This window comes from Aotus nancymaae, unplaced genomic scaffold (genome assembly GCF_030222135.1).
Source record: "Aotus nancymaae isolate 86718 unplaced genomic scaffold, 86718_ANA_hifiasm-v0.15.2.pri h1tg000088l, whole genome shotgun sequence".
NCBI lineage: Eukaryota > Metazoa > Chordata > Mammalia > Primates > Aotidae > Aotus > Aotus nancymaae.
The window spans coordinates 16,598,141-16,621,295 of NW_026988503.1; the positions used below are offsets into that span (position 1 = coordinate 16,598,141).

The 23,155-nt window shown below is 33.8% G+C and overlaps 1 protein-coding gene across 6 annotated transcripts in view; it reads right to left on the reverse strand.

Annotated features, from left to right (window-relative positions):
- MYCBP2 (MYC binding protein 2) overlaps positions 1 to 23,155 on the reverse strand; it is a 279,351-nt gene that overhangs the window by 193,305 nt on the left and 62,891 nt on the right. For all 6 annotated transcript variants that reach the window (XM_012472003.2, XM_012472002.2, XM_012472001.2 and 3 more), the window contains 7 exons: positions 22,829 to 22,905; positions 19,498 to 19,702; positions 17,542 to 17,706; positions 14,789 to 14,947; positions 8,078 to 8,282; positions 2,855 to 3,000; positions 2,100 to 2,201 (listed from right to left, as the gene is read on the reverse strand). In XM_012472003.2, coding sequence (XP_012327426.1) covers positions 2,100 to 2,201; positions 2,855 to 3,000; positions 8,078 to 8,282; positions 14,789 to 14,947; positions 17,542 to 17,706; positions 19,498 to 19,702; positions 22,829 to 22,905 — 1,059 coding nt within the window. The remainder of the gene's footprint in view (positions 1 to 2,099; positions 2,202 to 2,854; positions 3,001 to 8,077; positions 8,283 to 14,788; positions 14,948 to 17,541; positions 17,707 to 19,497; positions 19,703 to 22,828; positions 22,906 to 23,155) is intronic.

The following is a 23,155-nucleotide window of genomic DNA, read 5'->3' on the forward strand; positions in this document are numbered from 1 at the left end:
TACAAGCAGGCATCACTTTGCATAGTGCTGCGTTAACTGAAAAATAGGCATATGGGAACTCTGTCCTCCTTTTGCATGATTTTAGGTAAGTGTGGTGACTGTGAAAAGGGAGGACATGGTTCCAATGTTCATGGATTTCTGTTAATTTCAGTACAATGGAAAGCAAGGACAGCCATAATTGTGGTCCATAATGAAGATTCCACTCATCAAGAAAAGATATTTATACATATTGTTTCAACAAACATGAAGGAGGGTGATACATGTAAGAAAGAGTTCTACCAAAAAATAAGGACAAGATAAAATGTATGCATACCAACAATATGAACATGGTGTGTCTACTGACGTTCTATATATTTAGGATTGCAGATGAAACCTATTTGTCACAAAATAAACACTAAGTGCCTAGAACCTTGGTCTACCTTTAAAAAGTCAGATACAACAATATAATTTCTTTAAATATTTAACTAGTGGAGGAATTTTTTTTTTAACTTTAAAGGGTTGAGGTGTACAATTAATGTTTCCAGGTTTATGTCAAATTTAAAAAGGAATGGCAAAAGAATATTCTTGCAATCACCAAGTTAAGTCAAATTACCAATGCACAATTCAATGTTCCTTTATTTCCTATATGCAGAAAAACACTATACCCAGAGAAGAATAGCTTTTTTAAGAGGGAAGAGAAAAAGAGTAACAAGATACACAGCATTAGGCAAGTAATTAAATGTGAATAATTAAATATAAGAATGTGCTATATTGTAGTTTAAACATAAGAAATAGCTGCATTCTGTAGGTCCATTCATATCGTTCAACCTAACATTTCTAAAGAAAAACAGGTAGTAAACAGATACACTGATAACTAATCTTAAGCAAATTATATCAACATAAAAAATTATTAATTACTACATGTCAGAAAGACCTATAACTTAATTCTACCCTGTTTTGTAAGAAACCTTTAACATGCAATTTTCCCACATACTTATATAATATAAATACTGACAGTACCTATATTAATCTCATTAAAATATCCTTTAAAGGACATTATGCAAGTAAAACCAAATAGTAAATATTCACCTTTCGATCAACAACATTTATCAGATGCTATGAAGAACACTCTTCATGTGCCAAGCATATGTTTTACAATTTGAGTTTAATAAAACTAGAATTCACTATGTGTACTATACATTTTACTACTTATTCCATATATTAACAAAAAGAAAAGCTAGAAAAAATGTATAATGATGGCTACGTGGTTAAAAGGTTTATCTCACACATCAAATATCAAGCCATTTCTAATAAGTATTTAAAATTTACAATATCAGTAAACATTTCTAATCAAAATTTTGCCTAGTAGAGGAATAAAATCACAGACCTCCATAACAACTTGATTTAATCCTACAAAAAAAAAATTCTACTGAGCAAGAAAATGTTTAGTAATACACATATTTGTCTCTGTGTATCAAATACCAATTATAACCACAGTTAAATGTATTTTTAAGCCAAGAAATTATCATAAACAATGAGGAAAAGACAAAAAATAGACCTTTCTTTGCAAATAAAACCTGCAGACTTGCCATCTTACTCTTCCTGTACATAACTAGAATGAGCTTCTTCCAAAAAAAAAGACACATGAAAGCATAGTTATGCACTGAACTGGAGGACAGCATAGCGGGACTATGCCCAAATGATAATGAAAATAAATGATTAAGAAAACAGAAAAGAAAAGGCTAAACTGAATTTTGTTCCACAGTCAAACAGATGAGTCCAAAGTCTGGGTGAAGGACAAATTGCGAGAATTTCTATTTTTAAAAAGTTGCTGTTTTTGGCAGACAGCACAATTCTTAATATGGTTGACTTATGCCATAAACACCCTACTTAATTAAACTTATGTTATTAGCACAATTATAAATACCTTAAATGTATGTTATTAGCACAATTATGAATACCCTGAATATTTTCACATTATATTCATGAATCATCAGAATATTACTAATTTTAATTTTAATGATTTCTTACCAAATCAGTCTACTGTGTAAACTTTTCAGTGGTTTCAGAATAGGGTAGGAAAGCGGATTTTCATGTTTTTCTCTGTACCTACATCTTACCTCTTCCTTCCTCTAATCTGTGCCTTCTGATTACACGTTGCCGTTTTTCTTCTTGTCGTAACTGAAGGTGTTCTTCAATGTTAACCCCAGGCACTGGGACAGCTAGATGATTGGCCAGAAAAAACATAACAACAACAACATATATGTTATATCATAGCTATGAAAGAACTACATAAAATTCAAGAAAGTAAAAGCTAGCAAAAACATTGCCTAAAACACAAAACATTTTTACTGTAAGAATTTTTAGCCAAAAAGGGAAAAAGAATCTCATTCCGGCTAGGAATGAAGGCCCACACCTGTAATCCTAGCACTTTGGGAGGCCAAGGTCAGGGATCACCTGAGGTCAAGAGTTCAAGACCAGCCTGGCCAACATGGCGAAACCCCGTCTCTACTAAAAACACAAAAATTAGCCAAATGTGCTGGAGGGCACCTGTAATGCCAGCTACTTGGGAGGCTGAGGCAGGACAATCACTTGAACCCAAAAGGCAGAGGTTGCAGTGAGCTGAGATCAAGCCACTGGACTGCAGCCTTGGCAACAGAGCAAGACTCTGTCTCAAAAAAAAAAAAAAAAAAAAAAAAGAAAAGAATATCTCATTCCTTAAATAATGTCATATGTCAGTTAATGTAAGAGAAGTATTACATAAATTAATTATTATCTTAATTTTTTAGCATATATATAAAAGAAACTGTTTAAACTGTCAGACTTACTAAGTTGAGGACAACTCAGTGTAGATAGAATAATCAATCAAAATTACCTAAAAGAAGATCTAAAGGTATCATTTCTTTCACTGCATCAAGAATTCCTCTTTGTCTTGCCTCTTGACCATCCAATTCTCTTGCACAAGCCTTGCAACATCCACACACAGCACAACCAGATTCTCCAGAACCACAACCACAGATCCTAGAAAGAAAAAGACAACTGAGATCTAATTTTTCCTTAAAACTCTTTTCTATAACTTCATTTCTACATTTTTCAAATTGTTAAATAAATAAGTAAATCACTTCTTTAGATCAGGATTGTTCATTTTAAAGGATGGGTACAAATAGCAGAATAATTAAAAACAATAATTAATCTCCCAATATGCATAACTGGTATATTTCTACAAAAAATACAAACAGATTCTGCTATCATTAAAGCCACTATGTTGAAAATAATCTTTTGAAAGTTTTTGCAGTTAGTAACGCATCAGAAGCTTTAGGATTAAGTGACCCAGATGGGTTGGTTGGCTAAAAACAATCAAAGTTGCTGTCCAGCAGGTAAGTGAAGACAGGTGTTGGCAGCCTTCAGCAAGCGTCTAGCTTGCCAGCTTCATGTAATATGTTTCCTTCCCCATCTCTTCTTTACATGCATTCATCTCCCATTCTCTTCTTTCATTCAGTCCAATTACCTGTTCTTTTCCTCCTCTGTCCCTTTTATATCAACTGTGAACCATATGGGGTATTTGTTGACAAGGACGTTCCCAGAAACTGACTTGAGGGTCAGTGAAACTAACTTGTTAGTCACAAATTTTGTAGAAGTCATAGCTTTAATGTTACTCATTGGATCAGTCCTTAACACTTTTGACAGCCTTGCTGAACCCCAGGTTATACACATTTTGGAAGGTACAAGAGGAAGAACATACCTGGCAGCAGTTTAAAAGATACAGCTAAGCACCCTATGAAATGTCTCACTTTTTAAAGCAAGGATTACAATTTGGAGGATCACTTACTACACAGTAAAAACAATGACACAGTAATAGCCCAACTGACATTATTTTTAAGATAGTGTCTTAACTATCATAAATGACACCAATTCTTCTCAAAATTTTCCCCAAAATTAAAGAGAATACTCCCCAATTCATTCCTTGAGAACAGGATTACCCTGATACCAATGCCAGACAAAAGATGAAGAAGAGGAAAGAAGAGAAGAAAGAAGAAGTCAGAAGGAAAAGAAGCAGGAGGAGGAGAAGGAGAAAGAGCAGAAAGGGAGGAAAAGGAGGGGAGGTGGCCAAAAAAGAAAAAAAAAAACCCTACAGACCAATATCCCTTATGAATAATCATGCAAAAATCCTCAACAAAACAATAACAACAAAAAATCAGCAGGATATTAAAAGAATTATACACCATAACCAAGTGGGATTTATTCCTGGAATGCAACAAATAAAAATCAATCCATGTAATATTAACAGAATGAAAGATAAAAAAAACACGTGATCATCTCAATTGATGTAGAAAACTCACTTGACAAAATTCAATGCACTTTCATAGTAAAAACACTTGACAAAATAGGAATAGAAGGAAATGATCTCAACATAAAAAACACATATGAAAAACCCACAGTGAACATCATAGTGGTGAGAGACTGAAGGCTTTTTTCTAAGATCAGGAAGAAGACAAGGATGCCCACTTTGACCACTTCTAAACAGCACTAGAAGTTCTAGCCAGAGCAATTGGACAGGAAAAGAAATAAACGTCATCCAAAGTAGAAAGGAAGAAGTAAAATTATCTATGTTCACAGATAATACAATCACATAAGTAGAAAACCCTAAAGATTCCACTCAAAAAAAACTAATAGAGTAAATGAATTCAGCAAAGTAGGAAGATACAAGTCAACACACAAAAATCAGCTGTATTTCTAGATATTAACAATGAACAATATGAAAATGAAATTACAGAAACAATTCCAAAGCATCAAAAAGAATACACTTGGTAATTAACCAAGGAGGTGAAATGAGAACTGAAAAACACTGCTGAAAGAAATTAAAGATGACATAAATGAATAGAAACACATCTTATGTTCATGAATTAGAAGACAATGTTTTTAAGATGTTCATACTGCCCAAAGCAATCTATAGATTCATTTTAATCCCTATCAAAATCCCAATGATGTTTTTTACAGAATAGAAACACCTATCCTAAAATTCATAGAAAATCTCTAGGGACCTCGAATAGCCAAACAATCTTGAAAAGAAGAACGAAGTACACATAGTTCCTGACTTCAAAACTTACTACAAAGCTACAATAATCAAAACAATGTGGTGCAGCATAAAAACAGTCATACAGACTAGTGGGATAAAACAGACAGCTGAGAAATCTTCCTTCACATATACAGTGAAATTATTTTTGACAAAGGAGGCAAAATGATTCAATAAAGAAAGGATCATCTTTTCAATAAATGTTGCTGGGAGAACTGGATATCCACATGAAAAAGAATGAATTTGAAAACTTCTCTAACACCAAAATTAACAAAAACTAACTCAAAATGAATCAAAGACCTAAATGTAAGACCTAAAATTATTTTTAAAAAAAAAGAAAAGAAAAAACTCTTGGAAGAAAAGATACAGTAAATGCTTCACAACACTAGATTGGGAAATGATTTCTTGGATATGACACCAAAGGCACAGGCAACAAAACTAAAACAACAGACAACTGGACTTCATGAAAATTTTAAAAATCTTGTGCTTGCAAAGACAAAGTCAATAGAGTACAAACACAACCCACAGACAGGACTTTTTATTTTCAAATCATATATCTGATAAGGAGTTAATATTCAAACTATATAGAGAACTCCTAAAACTCATCAACAATAACAAAAGAAACCAACAACCTGATTCAAAAATGAGCAAAGGACTTGAATAGCATTTCTCCAAAGATGATCTCCAAATGGCCAAAAAGCTTATGGAAAGATGCTGAATATCACTAATCACTGGAGAAATTCAAATATAAACTATAATGAGATACTATCTCACACCCATTAGGATGCCACTGCCAAAATAAGAGATCATAAGTGTTGAGAAAGATGTGGAGAAACATCTGTACATTATTGGTGGGAATGTAAAATGGTTGGCTGCTATGGAAAATAGTATGGCAGTTCCTCAAAAGATTAAAAATAAAATTATCATATGGTCTAACGATTCCACTTTTGGGTATATATCCAAAAGAGCTGAAAACACGGCTCAAAGAGCTACTTGTATACCCATCTTCATAGCAGCATTATTCACATTAGCTATAATGTGGAAGCAACCCAAGTGTCCATCAACGTGTGAATGGATAAGCTAAATGCAGTAGATACATACAATGGAATATTAGCCTCAAAAAGCAAAGATGTTCTGACATATACAAGAACCCGGATGAACCCTGAGGATATTATGCTAAGTGAAATAAACCAGTTACAAGAAGACAAATATTCTATGATTCTCCTTATGTGAAAGGTACCTAGAGTAGTCAAAAAGAAAATAGATAGTAGAATGGTGGATGCCAGAGGCAGGGGAGAGGGATGAATGGGGATTCATTGTTAAATCAGTATGGAGTCTCAGTTTTACAAGATGAAGAGTTATGGAGATGGATGGTGGTAACAGTTGCACAACATTATGAATGTATTTAATACCACAGAACTGTCCACGTAAAAATGGTTAAGATGGTCAATTTTATATGTATTTTATCATAATGGGATGTGTAGTCACAATTTTATAGTAATTGAAGTCAGCATTAATAGTCCTTAGTATTCTGATATATTGTTTGCTTCATTAATAAAGCAACTATTATACTTGGTTAGTATTGTCTATGCAGGTATATGAATAATTATTAGAAACTATATAAGTCTCTGGGGGGAAAAACATATGAAGAATAATTAATTTCGAAAAGAATTCATAAATTTTCTTCTTGATATATACTGACTGTTTAAGCTCAGAGAGTGGGAATATTAAATTTTATTTTTATTATTTTTTTTTTGAGATGGGAGTGTTGCTATTTGCTGAGGCTGGTTTCAAACTCCTGGCCTCAAGTGATCCTCTGGCCTTAGCCTCCCAAAGTGTTGGGATTATAGACGTAGGCCACTACACCCAACTAACATTGAATTTTAATAGAAATAGCATTGGAGAGATCCAGGAGAATACATTTCAATTCTAACACTGTTAAAAAATAATCATAAAATCTTTCTGCATCCAAATTAAATTTAAAAATAAACAAGTTAGGTGCTTAAAAACAGAAAACAGAGCCAAACATAAAGCACTACAGAATAAATATTATCCTTTGATAAAGATTACTGTGAATTGCTTCTACTAATAATGTAAAGAAAATTTGTTTTTAAAAAGTTGTATCTCAGCAGCCTTAGAGAAAAGTCCTGTTATATATGACCTATTTAACTATGATAGGCCAAACATAAACTTAGAAATAAACTCCTATTAGATCCAGACAGTATTTGGGAACAAGCAATTATGAGAGTTGCTAAAGAGGAAGGTCAAGATGCAGGGATGGCTGTTTTCCTTCTGGACTTCTCTTCACAAAATTTTCTTTACTCCTCCAAATCAGCCAGTTATCAGAAAGCTCATCTTACAAAGAATAACCCATCATGTTATAGTGGCCGTTAACTAGCAATGTAGAAAACAGAGTTCAAAATTATTCCTAACATCCTAGCAGAAAGGTTGCATTTTTATTCTGCCAAACTTACATATTAAAGTGACAACAATATAGAACCTTGAAAAATGTGGTCCACTGAGAATAAACATAAATATAACAGGTATAATGTAACTTTAGAAGCAAGCATACCCAAAATTTCTAAAATTATAAATGGTAAATTTAATATAAAAGAAAATTATATCTCTAATCAAGTACCCTCTAAGATATTGACAATTTGATTTAGAAAAGATTCATGTTCAACAAAAAGAAATATAATAGATATCCATCATTAAATAGGCTTAGGAAAACAATACAAATATAGGCACAGCCCCAAATCTTGAAAAACTTATGACCTGTTTTTAAATAATGGTTTAAATAAATCAAATTAAAGAAAGGCAACCTTAAAGATGACACTAAATTATAAATTATTATAATAGAAAACAATCACAAGAATGATATTTTCTTGGCCTTTTGGCTAAGATCAAACGAAGATGCCACTGTGTCTTTAAGAAAAAAATATTAATAGTAGCATACACTCTGGAGTGATTTTGCAAAGAAATGTGTTCTGCACATGTTCATTAGTAAGAATCAATCTCTCTTACCCTCCGGGGACTCTGTCTGGACGTCCACTACTGACACAGCTGGCTCCATAACCTGTACAGTCTCCACAGACAGTACAAACCATGCACTGCTCCAGCTTCCATTTGTGCATGCCTGGAGGGCACATCATGGACTTCTCATCTTTTTCATCTAGTTCTTCTTCTAGGTCTTCATCCATTGCTGTCGCCATATTTTCAACTCCAAACCCTATTTAACAGATCAATTTGTAATTTTTATACAGATTACTCTGATGTATAAAAGATGGATGACTATATTCCCCAATTTAAAAAATAATGACAGCATGCTAATCCAAGCAATTATACAAGGAAATGCTTAAATTTGAGTAACAAAAATACATTTTAATTAAGGGACCACTAATAAACACTCTCCCCATTTCATTTCTGCAAAAGAAGGCAAGGAAGGCTACTGTTAAATGTTTCTTGGCTGTTATCTTCTGTCAATCATACTTTTAAATCTTTTCCTTTTTACCATACTCACTACCAACACTTTCATTCAACAGATCAAAGAAAGCCTCCCAACCATGCTCCAAGCCAAGAGTCTGCCACTCTAGATCATCCTCCTACTGGAGGATCCACCAATCATCCTTCCAAAGCACATACTTGATCCCACAACTTCATAGTTTACAAACCTCCATTGACTTTTCAAGGTCTTCAGAAGAACAAAACACAGGAAGAGGCAGTAGGAACAATATGCCTCCTAATTTTCTCCAATCTCATTTCTTTTCCCTCTGCTCTCCAAACACCCTGTGTCCTTCCACATACTCAGGGCCTTTGCTCATTCCTGCTCCCTCTGCCCCTGTTTTCCTCATTTACAAAATGTCTCTGCCTATCTCATCTAGCAGAGAAGCTTAGGCCTTCAAAAATTCAGCTCAGAAGTCATTACCTTTGAAAGTACTTGCTACCTTTTCCAGGCAGTCAGTCACTACCTCCTCAGTGCCTGTTTATACCTCACTTACAACTTTTTAAAACTGTATTACAATTCATTCATCTTTTAAAAAAAACTGAACACCTACTATACTCCAGGGATTCCTTCACGGCAAGAAATCAGCAAACCTTTTATAAAGGACCAGACTGTAAATAATTTAGGCTTTGTGGCCCACACAAACCTTGGTCACATTTTTTACAATCCTTACAATGTAAAATCAATTTTTAGCCTGTAGAGCTATACAAAAAATGATATCAGGTTATACTCTGCAGACCTCTGCTCTAGAAACTGAAGACTACGATACTGAGCTGTTATAAAGCTTGTAATTTAGTGAGAAAGACAGACATTAATCAAATAACCAAATAAAACTGTAAACTACAACTGACAGGATTTTGAAGGAACATAGTACTATAAGACCATATGATGGGAGAATTAATCTGTGGGAGTCTAGACTTTCCAACTAGACTTAAGATACTCAAAGGAGGATCCTCAAAGGAGTATCTAAGTTATGAGGTTATGTTTTGCTCATATTATCTCTTATTCTTAGTCAACTTTATTCTCCTGCACCTATAACACCCACTTAACACAGAGCTACCATTCAATACATGTTTATCTAATTGAGAAATAAACTCATAGCATATATAGCCTTTTTGGGTTTTGCCACTTCTAATCTATGGGCAAGCAGAAAAATTAGATAACCAAACATCAGATAGCTATATCTAGGATTAGAATAAAGTGATCCTAAAGGAAGCCTGAGTGACTATTTTTAATAACCATAGCTAAAATGTACTGAGCACTATTTGTAATTAGCTCTACAAGTATTACTCATTTAATCATTCCAACAGTACTGGAACTATTATCCTCAAATTAATCTTTACATTCAATGGACTCTCAATCACAATGCCAAGCAGATAAAGCTCGTTGTAATTTATATGGGAAATAAAACCTCCAACCAGGCTACATTAATCAAAAATTTACAAAGAAAAAGGCTGGAAATTTTAACATCAAAATTTTAAAATTATATATAACAAATGAAACTGTAAACCACAGGTTAGTCAATGATATATAAAACATAATATAAAAAAAAAGCTCCTACAAATCAATTTTTTAAAGTAAATAAAATAAAGTTTGAAGAGATGTTCAAACTCAGTATTAATAATCAAGGGAATGAAAATTAAAATAAAAATGAGAGACCCACAATTCTACTCCTAGCTATACACCCAAAAGACATGCATAAAGACTTTCACCAAAAGACATTTACTAGAATGTTCACAGCAACATTATTCATAAAAACCAAAACTGGAAACTGTCCAAATGCCCAAATACCAGAAAGAATTTTAAAACTGTAGTATCTATATATAATTTAATAGAAAAAAAAATGAACGATCTATACCTACTTCTAACAATATATATGAACTTCATAAACAATGAAAAGAAACTGGACACAAAAGAGTCCATACTGCATGATTTCATTTATATGAAATATAAGAAGAAAACTAATTCATGGTAATTAACTGGGGGGCAGAGAGGAACATACAATGGGGCTTTCTGGGGTGCTGGTAATATGTGGTTTCTTAATCTGGGTTCTGTTTACATAAATACAATCAATTTGAGAAAATTCATCAAGATGCTATGTATACTTTCCTGCATGCATAATATACTTCAATGTAACAAAAAATTACCATGAGGTATCATTTCATAGTCACCAAATTGACAAAAATCAGTCTGTCAATATCAACTATTTGACGTGATGTGGAAAATCCAACTCTACTGGTGAGAGTATAAACTGGTACAATCTCTTTCAAGAAAAATCCAATAAAACTAAAATCCACAACAGAGCAATTACACCAGAAAAGTCTCACACATGTTTGCCAGTAAACATGTATAAAAGAGATTTCAAACTCATTGATAACAATGAAAAATTGGAAATAAGCCCATCCATCAACAAGAGAATGGATACAGTATGGCATGTTCATTGTGTGGTTTATCACACATTAGTTAACATAAATCATGTAGATCTGTATGCACCAACATGGACATATTTCAAACAGAATGGTGAGAAAAAAACAATTTGTAGAAAAATATAAATAACAGATTAACACCTATAAAAACACATAAAACAGTAGTATATTTTTATGTGTAAAACAGACATGATTATGCAATATTATTTTACACATAAAATATTAAAGAACATGTAAAAATATATAAGAACATGACTGAACGTATACTTATCAAAGTCATGATCGAGGTTAGCTCTGCAGAGAAATGGAATATGATAATAAGCCTTGGAAGGGGAATACAGGGCACTTGAATCTTATCTGTGATTTTTTAAAAACTGAAAAAAAATGACAAGACATGGTAGATACACAATTGTTTAATATTTCAATATTTTCTGTACTTTCCTGATTTAAATAAACTTTTAAAATATCCCTTTACGTTCCTTTTAAATTGACACATAACTGTTGAACCTATTTATGGCAAACATGTCAATTTTCATACATGTATACGATGTCTAATGATCCAATCTGGGTAACTGGGATCAAGTCAGGGTAACTAGGATATTCTAAATCCTCTCTTCTAGCTATTTTGAAATATACAACACGCTGTTGTTAATTATATTCACCCTACTCTGCTCCTGAACATTGTAACTTATTCCTTCTATCTAACTGTATTTTTGTACCTATTAACCAACCCCTCTTCCTCTCCTGCTCCCACTATCCTTACAAGATTCTGGTAATCACTATTCTCTTTACTACCTCCATGAAATCAATTTTTTAGCCCCCCACATATGAATGATATTTGTCTCTCTCGGCCTGGTTTATTTCATTTCAGTTAACATAACATCCTTCAGTTCCATCCATGTTGCTGCAAATAACAAGATTTCATTCTTTTTTAGGCCTGAATTAATATTCTTTTTTTTTTTTTTTTTTAAAGATGAGGTTTCACCATGATGACCAGGCTGGTCTTGAACTCCTGACCTCAGGTGATCCACCCACCTCGACCTCCCAAAGTGCTAGGATTACAGGCGTGAGCCACCGCGCCTGGTCAGGGCTGAATAATATTCTATTGTGTATGTACCACGTTTTCTTTATCCATTCATCTGCTGAGGGATACTTAAGCTGATTTCATATCTTGGCTGTTGTGAAACTGCTGCGATAAACATGAGAATGCAGGCATCTCTCTGACATACAGATTTCCTTTCTTTTGGATACATACACCTAGAAGTGAGATTGCTGGATCAAGTGGCAGTTTTATTTTCAGTTGTTTGAGTCACCTTCATACAAATGAAAAATCTATGTATTCCATAGTTGCTATACTAATTTACATTTCCACCAACCATGTCTGAGCATTCCTCTTTCTCCATGTCCTCTCTAGCATCTGTTATGACTCTGCAATCAGTATGCATTTTATGTGTCTTACTTTAGTCATCTGCTTTCTAATTCATTACTTACCAACAAAGTAGGTATGATTCTTATTAAATTAAAAAATCTTTTAACAATTTTACTTTATTACAAAATTTCATCTAAAAATCTAGAACACAGATGTAAATTTATGCTCAATTTTCACAAGTTTCAGAAAAATAAGGAAACAATGTTGTTCAGGTCAGACTTCTTATAAAATATAATTTGAATATATATTCATATTATAGGTAAAAAAACTAAACTGATTCCTCTTTATCCTAGCAGTTATTATCCAAAACAAGTTTACTAGCAAGAAAACAAAGTATATCCATTGTGAAGTAATCCATTTCTTTTCTTTCTTTTGTAATTTCTTTATTTGCCAATATATTCTAATAACTTGCTCGTTTTTAAAGCTATGCATTTTAAATATAAACACAGACACACAAATAAGGCAAAGACAAAGAATAGGATGGGTTCCTGAGATCGACGAGTCTGACATCAAGGCCTCTAAAGAGAAAAACCTGATTAATTTATACAGCACTTAATCTGCGAAAGTATTGGCACTTTAACCAGAGTTCAATGCTTAGTTCTAATAATATGTATGTATTGTTTTATTCTCTTGCCCATATGAAATTTAAAACAGAAAATCAGAAATTGGAGTGAAAGCTATAAACATAATGACAGCAGCTAGATGTAAAAATTAAGGGCAAGAAGTAGCCATGCTATTTAAAACTACAACAACAAAAGAAGACCACAGCAAACAGGGCAAGCAAAGGATAAAGCCCTGGGTTCTCTTCAATAGTCTGAGGCATTGGAGCAAAGCATATTGTGAAGGAGGTGTGTCTACAATTTAGTCTTTTCTTGGTAAAGGGTCAGATATTCATAAGGATCACTCTTAGTTGTCAAGAACAAGTTAAAATACAGGTAGCATTTGCTGTTAAATGGAAGATAATATTTGCCAGATAGTCTGCTGCCAAAAATGGTTAAAATGTAAAACATGTGGTATAAAAGCAGCTAATAAAAAGTTTGGAATGATGTAGTCACCAAAGATGCTAAGTCAAAGAAGCACTATTTTATGTAGAATTTAGAAGACGATTTGAGTAAGCCACCTCATTTGCTCAAAAATTAAAAATCTAAAGTATATTTATTTTTCCAGTGATATTTTATCAGTAAATATTACCAAATAAATAAGAAATTCAGTGGTCTTCCTAATTCACAAGTATAAAATCAAAGAGCCACTGACATCCAATTAAAAAATATGCAAAAGATCTGAACAGACATTTTTCAAAAGTAGACATACAAATGGCAAACAGGTATATGAAAAGGTGCTCAACATCACTGATCATCAGAGAAATGCAAATCAAAATTACAATCAGGTATCATCTAACCCCAGTTAAAATGGCTTTTATCAAAAAGACAGACAATAACAAATGTTGGAGAGGATGTGGAGAAAAGGGAACCCTCGTACAGTGTTGGCAAGAATGTAAATTAGTACAGCCACTCTGGAGAACAGTATGGAGCTTCTTCAAAAAACTAAAACTAGAACTATCATATGATCCAGCAATACCACTGCTAGGGATATACCCAAAAGAAAGGAAATTAGTACATCAAAGAGATACCTGCACACTCATGTTTACTGCAGCACTATTCACAATAGCCAAGATTTGGAAGCAACCTAAGTGTCCATTAACAGATAAATGGATAAAGAAAATGTGGTATATAAACTAAATGGAGTACTATTTAACCATAAAAAAGACTGAGACGCTATCATTTGCAATAACAAGAATGGAACTGGAGGATACTATGTTAAGTGAAATAAGGTAGGCACCAAAAGACAACTTCACACGTTCTCACTCATTTGTGGGAGCTAAAAATTAAAACAATTGAACTCATGAAGATAGAGAGTAGAATGATGGTTACTAGAGGATGGGAAGGATAGCAGGGGAGAGTTGGGTAGGACATGGCGATGATTATTTGGCACAAAAATATAATTAGATGCAATGAATAAGATCTACTATTTGATAGCACAACAGGGTGACTACAGTTGGTGATAATTTGTTGTTGTACAGAACAACTGAGGGAGTATAATTGGAATGCCCATAACATACAGAAATGATAAACACTTGAGATGACAGAGACCCCATTTACCCTGATATGATTATTACACATTGTATTCCTGTATCAAAATAATTCATGTACCCCATATGCATACCTACTATCTACCCATAAAAATTAAAAAAAAAAAAAGAAACAAAAAGAAAAAGAAGAGTCACTCATTTTGAAAAGAACAAAACTTTTCACTATGATGTTCTGAAAAACTAATGAAAAGACAACACAGATTTTCATATCTAAGAATTAAAGACCTACCTTTCCCACCTTGGTTCATGGCACCAGTGTCTCGTCCACACTGTCCTTTATTATTTACACCAAATGTCCACACTTCTCCATTCTTCATTAAAACACAAGTATGAGCTTTGCCCATAGCTACCTGAGTTACGAAATGGCCCTTCAAATCAGTTACCAAACCTATAAGAAAGATACAAATTTAGTAAAAACAACAAAAAGGCCCTTCTGGACCTAGTAAAAGAACTACCTCAATGCAGAACTTTTTATTTCTGTGGCAAAATAACTCACCAAATAAGTAGCCAAAAGACTGGCAGAGTGTCACTGAATTAACTTTGTAACTTTGTAATGTAGTTTCAATGAATCCTAAAATATTATCATCCAGACTTGGGACATATCTTTACTGTAGCTTTCTCTCAAGCTTATTTCTCTTGAATGCTTCCTCCAAATGGTAACACCTCCCTACAGTACTCAAAAGAGTCAGAAATCTCAAACTTTTCTGGTCTAAGTGCAAAGGAGTCCATAAATAGTTTATTTTACCTGCTTTGACCTGCCTCAGCAAAACCAAGTAAAATTCTTGCTATAGTATACTGACATGATACTATTTATGTAGAAACCAGTAAGACTTTCTAAAACAGCATTTTTCCATCCTTTTCAACCCACAATTATTTCTTGCACAATCCAATACAAAGCTATTTTCTAAACTTCACTTATTCATTTATTACTTTCATTATACCTGTCATATCCAAGTGCTACCCATATCCTATTTAATATATTTTGTATCAACTCTAAATTGACTGAAGCATCTTTAACCTTATCAAGTAGTAATAACATTAAACATCAAAGATTATTGACTATTTTTCCAATACACTTTAAAATAAAAAAACATTTTAAAGTATTTGTTTCATTTAAATTACAAATAATATCAATCTCCTATTATGCTTTGGGAAAACTATTCTACATTATTAGCTCAGATATTACTTCCTCAAAGTGGCCTTCACTTTTACCTTATACTACTTTAGGTCTTTTTGTTAATTACATCTCAAAAATTTCCACCTTTAATATTTAGCACATTTGAAAAAGGTAAGTATGTGTGTGTATATATAAAATGATAGTACTAGCTGACATGTTTTTGAGACCTTACATGATGTGTAAGGCTCTGTGCTAGGCATTTCTTAAGCTCTACCTTCTATAATCTTCCTAACAACCATATGAAGCAGATGCTATCATTATCTACCTTTTGCAGGTAGAAAAGAATAAAAAGAAAACTCTTAAAGATTAAGTAAACTGATACCCAGTTAAAGGTTAAGTAAACTGTTACCCGATTAAAAGTGTTGGTGCCAGGAGTCAGGTGCAGTGGCTCACACCTGTAATCCCAGCACTTTGGGAGGCTGTGGTAGGCGGATCACTTGAGGTCAGGAGTTCGAGACCAGCCTGGCCAACATGGTGAAACCTTGTCTCTACTAAAAATACAAAAAATTATCTGGGCATGGTGAGGCATGCCTGTAATCCCAGCTACATGCCTGTAATCCCAGGCTGAGGTGGGAGAATTGCTGGAACCCAGGAGGCAGAGGTTGCAGTGAGCTGAGATCGTGCCACTACACTCCAGCGTGGGAAACAGAGTGAGACTCAAAAAAAAAAAAAAAAAAGTGTTGGTGCTAGGATCTGAGTCTATGTCCACAGCCATTCAATGACACTTCGCCAATATTTAAGTTCTGTAGTACCCAACTGTCTCTCAGATTCTCCAAAAGGCAGTAACAAGGTCTGTCAGGTCCATCAATCACTAATGTATCATCCATGCTCAATAAAGCTATGTTGAATATACAAGTTTCTATCAGCTCTACCCAGTGGATGTTAGCAAGCAACAATTATACTGAATACTATTTTTAAACTGTACAAGAGCCTACCCACAAATTTTGATTTATTCTCATAGTTGTGGCCAACTGAGAATCTAAATATTACCACATTAAGCCAGTTCACATATCATCTGGGTACACCTTGACTTAATAATTAATTGCTATAAATGTTCTATAGGTGTAATTTCCCCAGCATGAAACAATCACACAAATTTGTAATCATAAACTTCATTAATTCTAGTTTCCTTTTTATCAAGAAACTCGAAGGCTTTACATATTTATAGCATATAAAATCCTTCCAAGTGGGATGCCTCATTCATTATACTCTTTACTAGCTGCTAGAAAGAAAATCTAGTAATCAAATATGACAAGTTTCAGAGATTAGCATTTATAAATATAAAACAATTTAGCTATTTCTACCCCTCATATCCACTTCTTAAACTTTTGTTTTATAAGTCACCCAGACACTTGAAAGTAATTCTTTAGACCCAACACTGTGCTAGGCACTGGGGATAGAACAGTAAATAACACAGATTATCCCAGCCAAACACCCTAATGGGGGAGATAAAACACTTCAACTCTTTTAAACCAGCTTTGTCACGAAAATCACCTCCCCAGGATACCACCACTGTCCCAAGGCCATGTCCCATAAGCACCTGAATCTAGGGAAAGCATTCCACACACATCACAGCGACAGTGAAGCTTCCCTTGCCAAGCTCTATGATTAGCTCTGCATGAAACTAGGAACAGTTCTCCTAGTGACAAGATATGACAGAAAATTTCTCTTTCTAAATTTTAGAAGGAAATGTAAAAAATGTAGAGAAAGCATGCTACAAACATAAATGTTCTAGATATATCTTTGTAATACATAACTAGTATTGAAACTTCTTTGCATAAAAGTAAAACTTTTTTTAAACTTACTTGAACTATCAGAGTAAATGGCATCTTTTCCAAACATGTAGAGTTCTCCATCTTTAGAAATCACAGAACTACTTCCATTATTGCAAGCTGTATATACCACAATCTTTCCTTCCATCTTAATGATCTTTTTAGGTTTATAGGGTTTTGATTGCCGTCTGCTCTTAGCTTTAAAAAATAAATTAGATTAAATCAGTACCTCTAGGTACAAATAATAATGGTTTGTATATAAAGTTCAAAGAAAAAAAAACATGTATTATTTGGATTTATGACACTATTTATTTATTTTCACAAAGGCCTGGGCTTCCCAGCATGTCACTTAAAATTAGTCACCCTGCTAGCCTCAACTGGTTAATTAATATTTAGGCTATCACTGCCAGATCCTCATTCCTTAAAGTACATTCAAATTTTCAGTAAGAACTATCAGTTTCCCATCAAACTCCTGAGGGACTCAATCTCTAAATTAGTTTATTGCATTATTAACACCATTCTACTAACATATATCTAAAATCTCCTTTTTTTCCCGAATTGTAATTCACATGTATTCTTGTTACATCCTAGAAAGTAAAATAAGTTCCTCATTCATTCAACACATTTTTATTAAGCAGTTACATCAAGTCAATGAGATATTATAAGGAAGGGAGATATATATATGGAAGGAGAGTGAATTTTAAATGTGGTGATTCAAGCAACCTCTGCTCTCAAAAGCTAAATCCTTGAGCTAAACAAAATATCGGAAACATCAACCAACCAGCTGTTCCTTCAGTCAACCCCAGTCCCTGCATGTCTTTCAGAATAAAAACATATTGTTTCTGTGCTGGGACTTAAAATACTCTACTTTTCATATGACATGATACACATACACACATACACACACACACACAACACATACATATTTATACACATACATACACTACAACTACTTTACCTGGTGCCCAAAGACGGACAAGGTCCTCCAAATGCCAGAAGGAAAAACTATTCTGAGAGATAATAATATACTTTACAGCTACTTTAAGGGACTTCTCCGAATATTTTTATTTTCACATTATGTGTTGGCTTTACAATCTAATCCCTATAAGACGTTACTCCAATGTGTTAAAATGTATAAAGTACGTGAGAAATTATAAAAAGAGAAAAATGACTTTGAGGGAGACTGAACGGAAACATAAGAAATGTAAGACGTAAACAAAATTATTTTCTTTTTCTTGCTTAGCAATGATTCCATCATAGAGAAATAACACCAAAAACGGTAATCCAGTCCAGGCATAGTGGCTCATGACTGTTATCTCAGCACTTTGGGAGGCCAGCAGATTGCTTGAGTGCAGGAGTCTGAGACTAGCCTGGGAAACATGGCAAAACCCCATCTCTACCAAAAATACAAAAATTAGCTGAGCAGGGTGGCATACGCCTATAGTCCCAGCTACTCGTGAGGCTGAGGTAGGAAGATCACTTGAGCCCAGGGGGTCAAGGCTGCAGTGAGCTGCAATCACACTACTGCACTCCAACCTGGGTCACAGAGTAAGACCCTGTCTCAAAAAACGCAAAAACAATAACCATAATCCATAGCCAACACTATTAAGAAAGATTATATAAAGTTTACCTTCATTCTGAAGTATACATTCCTTCCAAAGTTTTAGGTTTCCTAAAATAATCTATTGCAACAAATAAGTTTTTTAAAATTACTGATATAAAATAAGCATATACTCTCAGATGAATAGCCACGTTCCCATAAAGCATAAAAATTCATAAATATGAACTTTAGAATAAAATTAGCGAGCACTTTTTTTTAATGAACAGTAACCCACTGCCATTAACCAAATATGTCCCAATTTAAAATCCTCTATTAACTCGGTGAGGTTAGTGTTGCCAAAATTAATAAACTGTATGTTAATAAAGTTTTATTTTTACTAAAATAAAGCATTTATTTTTACTAAATGCATAGTTGATCACTCAACTTACTTGATTCTCCATCTTCTCCTTTACTAGCAGATCCCGTAAAGAATATGCTCCCATCTTCTGCAACTAAAAGGGCATGAGAGCCATCGTGTCCAACTGAGAAGTGTACTATCTTTGGAGATTTTGTAATTGGTAGCTCAACCCATTTTCCTGCTGAAGGACCACCTTGTTTGATTCCAAGACTCTGGTATTTGCCAGTGTAATATATCTTACGTATTCAAAAAAAAAAAAAAAAAAAAAAAGAATTACAAGACTTTTTGGAATAGCTCATCAGGTTTCACACGAATTAAAAAAAAGGCCATCCATATTTATTGAAAAACAAAATTCACACACACAAAAAACTTTTTACACTACTCAACTTCCAGGAGCTGAGCAAGAAACACGCGTATTTTGCCAAGAAGACACAGTTCATAATAGTTTTTTCCATATCTACTCAGAATATTCATATCCACAATCCAGAATATTCATATCTATTCAGAATATTTATATTTTTTCAAATTTGTATCTATTTCCATAAATATACTTCCTATTTAGAACAGGAAATTCATAAAATTTTCAATTCATTTTTCTCCATTGTAAAAACTTATATATAAGCATACTGTATTTTCCCAATGCTTTTAAATTGTACAATTCTTTTAATTATCTTACTTTCTCTTCATACCCACTGGAGAAGCTTCCATTGCTATAGACTGAACTCTACAATCTGTAAGTTAATTATACACACTACTTCCTCCAACTTGTAGTCTATACATTTCTATATATTTACAGAAATTTGCAATGAATATCCATCCTACTCATCAAAATAAACATAAAACATAAATTCATCCCTGCTCAAGGAATTAAGAGTTCCATAATTTAAAATCTATAAAACATAACATTTATTAAGTTTTATAGTATTAAATGTCACCATTTTGTTTCATAACACAGACATACCTCAGAGACATTGCAGGTATGCCTGCAATTTCAACCACACTGTAGGTTATTAAGTGTGAAATAACATGTCTGAAGAAACAATATATATACTTTAGTCAAAAAATACTTTATTACTAAGATATGTTAACGATCAAAGAGCCTTCAGTAAGTTGTAATCTTTTTGCCAATGGAGGGTCTGGTCTCAATATTGATGGCTGCTGACTGATTATGGTCATGCTTGCTGTAGGACGGCTGTGGCAATTTCTTAACATAAGACAACAATGAAGTTTGTCACATGAATTGACTTTTCCTTTCATGAAAGGTTTCTCTGTAGCATGTGATCCTGTTTGATAGCATTTTACCTACGGTAGAACTTCTTTCAAAACTGAGGTCAATCCTCTTAAACCTCGCTGCTGCTTTATCAACTTAGTGTGTGTAATATTCTAAATCCTTTGTTGTAATTTTAACAATGTTCACAGTATCTTCACCAGGAGTAGATTCTATGTTAAGAAATCACTTACTTTGCTCATCCATAAGAAGCAACTTCTTTTTTCAAGTTTTGCTGAGATTGTAACAATTCAGTCACACCTTCAGGCTCCATTTCTAATTCTAGTTATCTTTCTATTTCTACCATAGCTGCAGTTACTTGCTCCAATAAAGTCCTGAACCCCTCCCAAGTCATCCATGACGGTTGGAATCAACTTCTTCCAAACTCCTGCTAATGCAGCTATTTTGACCTCCTCACACGAATCATGAATATTCTTAACAGCATCTAGAATGGTACATCTTTCCAGGTTTTCAACTTACTTTGCCAAGATCCATCAGAGCATTCTCTGTCTATGGCAACTCTAGATTTATGAGATATGGTTCTTAAATAATAACACTTGAAAGTTAAATTACTCCTTGATCTATGTATTGCAGAACTGACATTGTGTTAGCAGGCGTAAAGAAACATTAATCTCCTTATACATCTCCAACAGAGCTCTTGGCTAACCAGGTGCATTGTGAATGAGCAGTCATATTTTGAAAGGAATCTTTCTTTCTGAGCAGTAGGTCAGAGAGCTTAAAATAATCAGTAAACCATGCTGTAGATGTGCTGTCATGCAGGCTTTGTTGTTCTATTTATGGAAAACAAGCAGAGTAGATTTAGCAACATTCTTAAAGGCCCTAGGATTTTCAGAATGGTAAATGAGCACTGGATTTAACTTAAAGTCACCAGCTGCATTAGCCCCTAACAGGAAAGTCAGACTGTTCTTTGAAGCTTTGAAGGCAGGCATTGTCTTCTCCTCTCTAGCTATGAAAGTCCTAGATAGCAGCATTTTCTTCCAATAGAAGACTGTTTTATTTACACTGAAGATCTGTTTAGTGTAGCTACCTGTATCAAAACGTGCCACAGCTTTTCCATCAGTACTTGCTGCTACATCTTCCACCTTCACGTTAGGGAAATGGTTTCTTTCTCTAAACCTCATGAATCAATCTCCACTAGCTTCAAACTTTTCTGCTATAGCTTCCTCTCACCTCTTAGCCTTCACAGAACTGAAGGAAGCTAGGGGGCGTTGCTCTGGCTTAGGCTTTGGCTTAAGGGAATGTTGTGGCTGGTTTGATCTATCTAGAGCACTAAAACTTTCTCCATAACAGCGACAAGACTGTTGTGCTTATCATTCGTGTGTTCACTGGAGTAGCAGTTTTTAATTTCCTTCAAGAACTTTTCCTTTGCATTCACAACTTGGTTAACTGTTTAGTGCAAGAGGCTTTTCAGCCTATCTCAGCTTTCAACAGGTCTTCCTCACTAAGCTTAATCATTTGTAGCTTCTGACATAAAGTGAAAGACACGTGACTCTTCCTTTCATTTGAACACTTAGAAGCCATTGTTAAAACTATTAATTGGCCTAATTTCAATACTGTTGTGTCTCAAGGCATGAGGAGAGGCATAGAGATGGAGGACTGGCTGGTCAGTGTAGAAGTTAGAATACACACATTTATCCATTAAGTCTCCTGTCTTCTAAAGGCACAATTCATAGCACCCTAAAGCAATTACAACAGTAACATCAAAGATAATAGATCACTATAACAGATATAATAAAGAAGTTTGAAATATTTGAGAATTACCAAAATATGACACAGAGACACAAAGTGAGCACATGCTGTTAGAAAAATGGTGACAACAGACTTGCTCAACTCAGGATTGCCACAAACCTTCAATTTGTAAAAAGTGCAATTATTTGTGAAGTGCAACAAAACTAAGCACAATAAAATGAGGTATGCCTGTACTGTTTCCAACATGAATGAAATTTTATCTCATAAAAAATAATTTTAAACCAAAAGTTAAAAGATGATTATTAAACATGCAAACTATATAAATGAATCAATAAACTGCAATCTCTTAAATCAGAGAATGCTAATTTTTAATACAAAAATTTACCTTTCCATTTGCTGTTTTCATTAGCGCAAACTCTCGTCCTGCACCAAGAATTGCTGACTCCTCATCAAATCCTGTACCTGAAATACAGCAAGACTAGTAGATACTATTGCATTTCTAATATGAAGAATTCTAAGTACAACATGTACTATTTTGAGTGATTGCAATGTCAATTCAATATCACTAAAAAACAAGGATAATGAAATGTCATATGCTCAAATTTTTAAAAATATTAATAATAGGTATAGTATTCGAAAGAAAGATAAAGTTATCATAATCTATTTTTCTTGTTCCAAGCCAGTACCAAATTAATTTTTTAAATATACAACA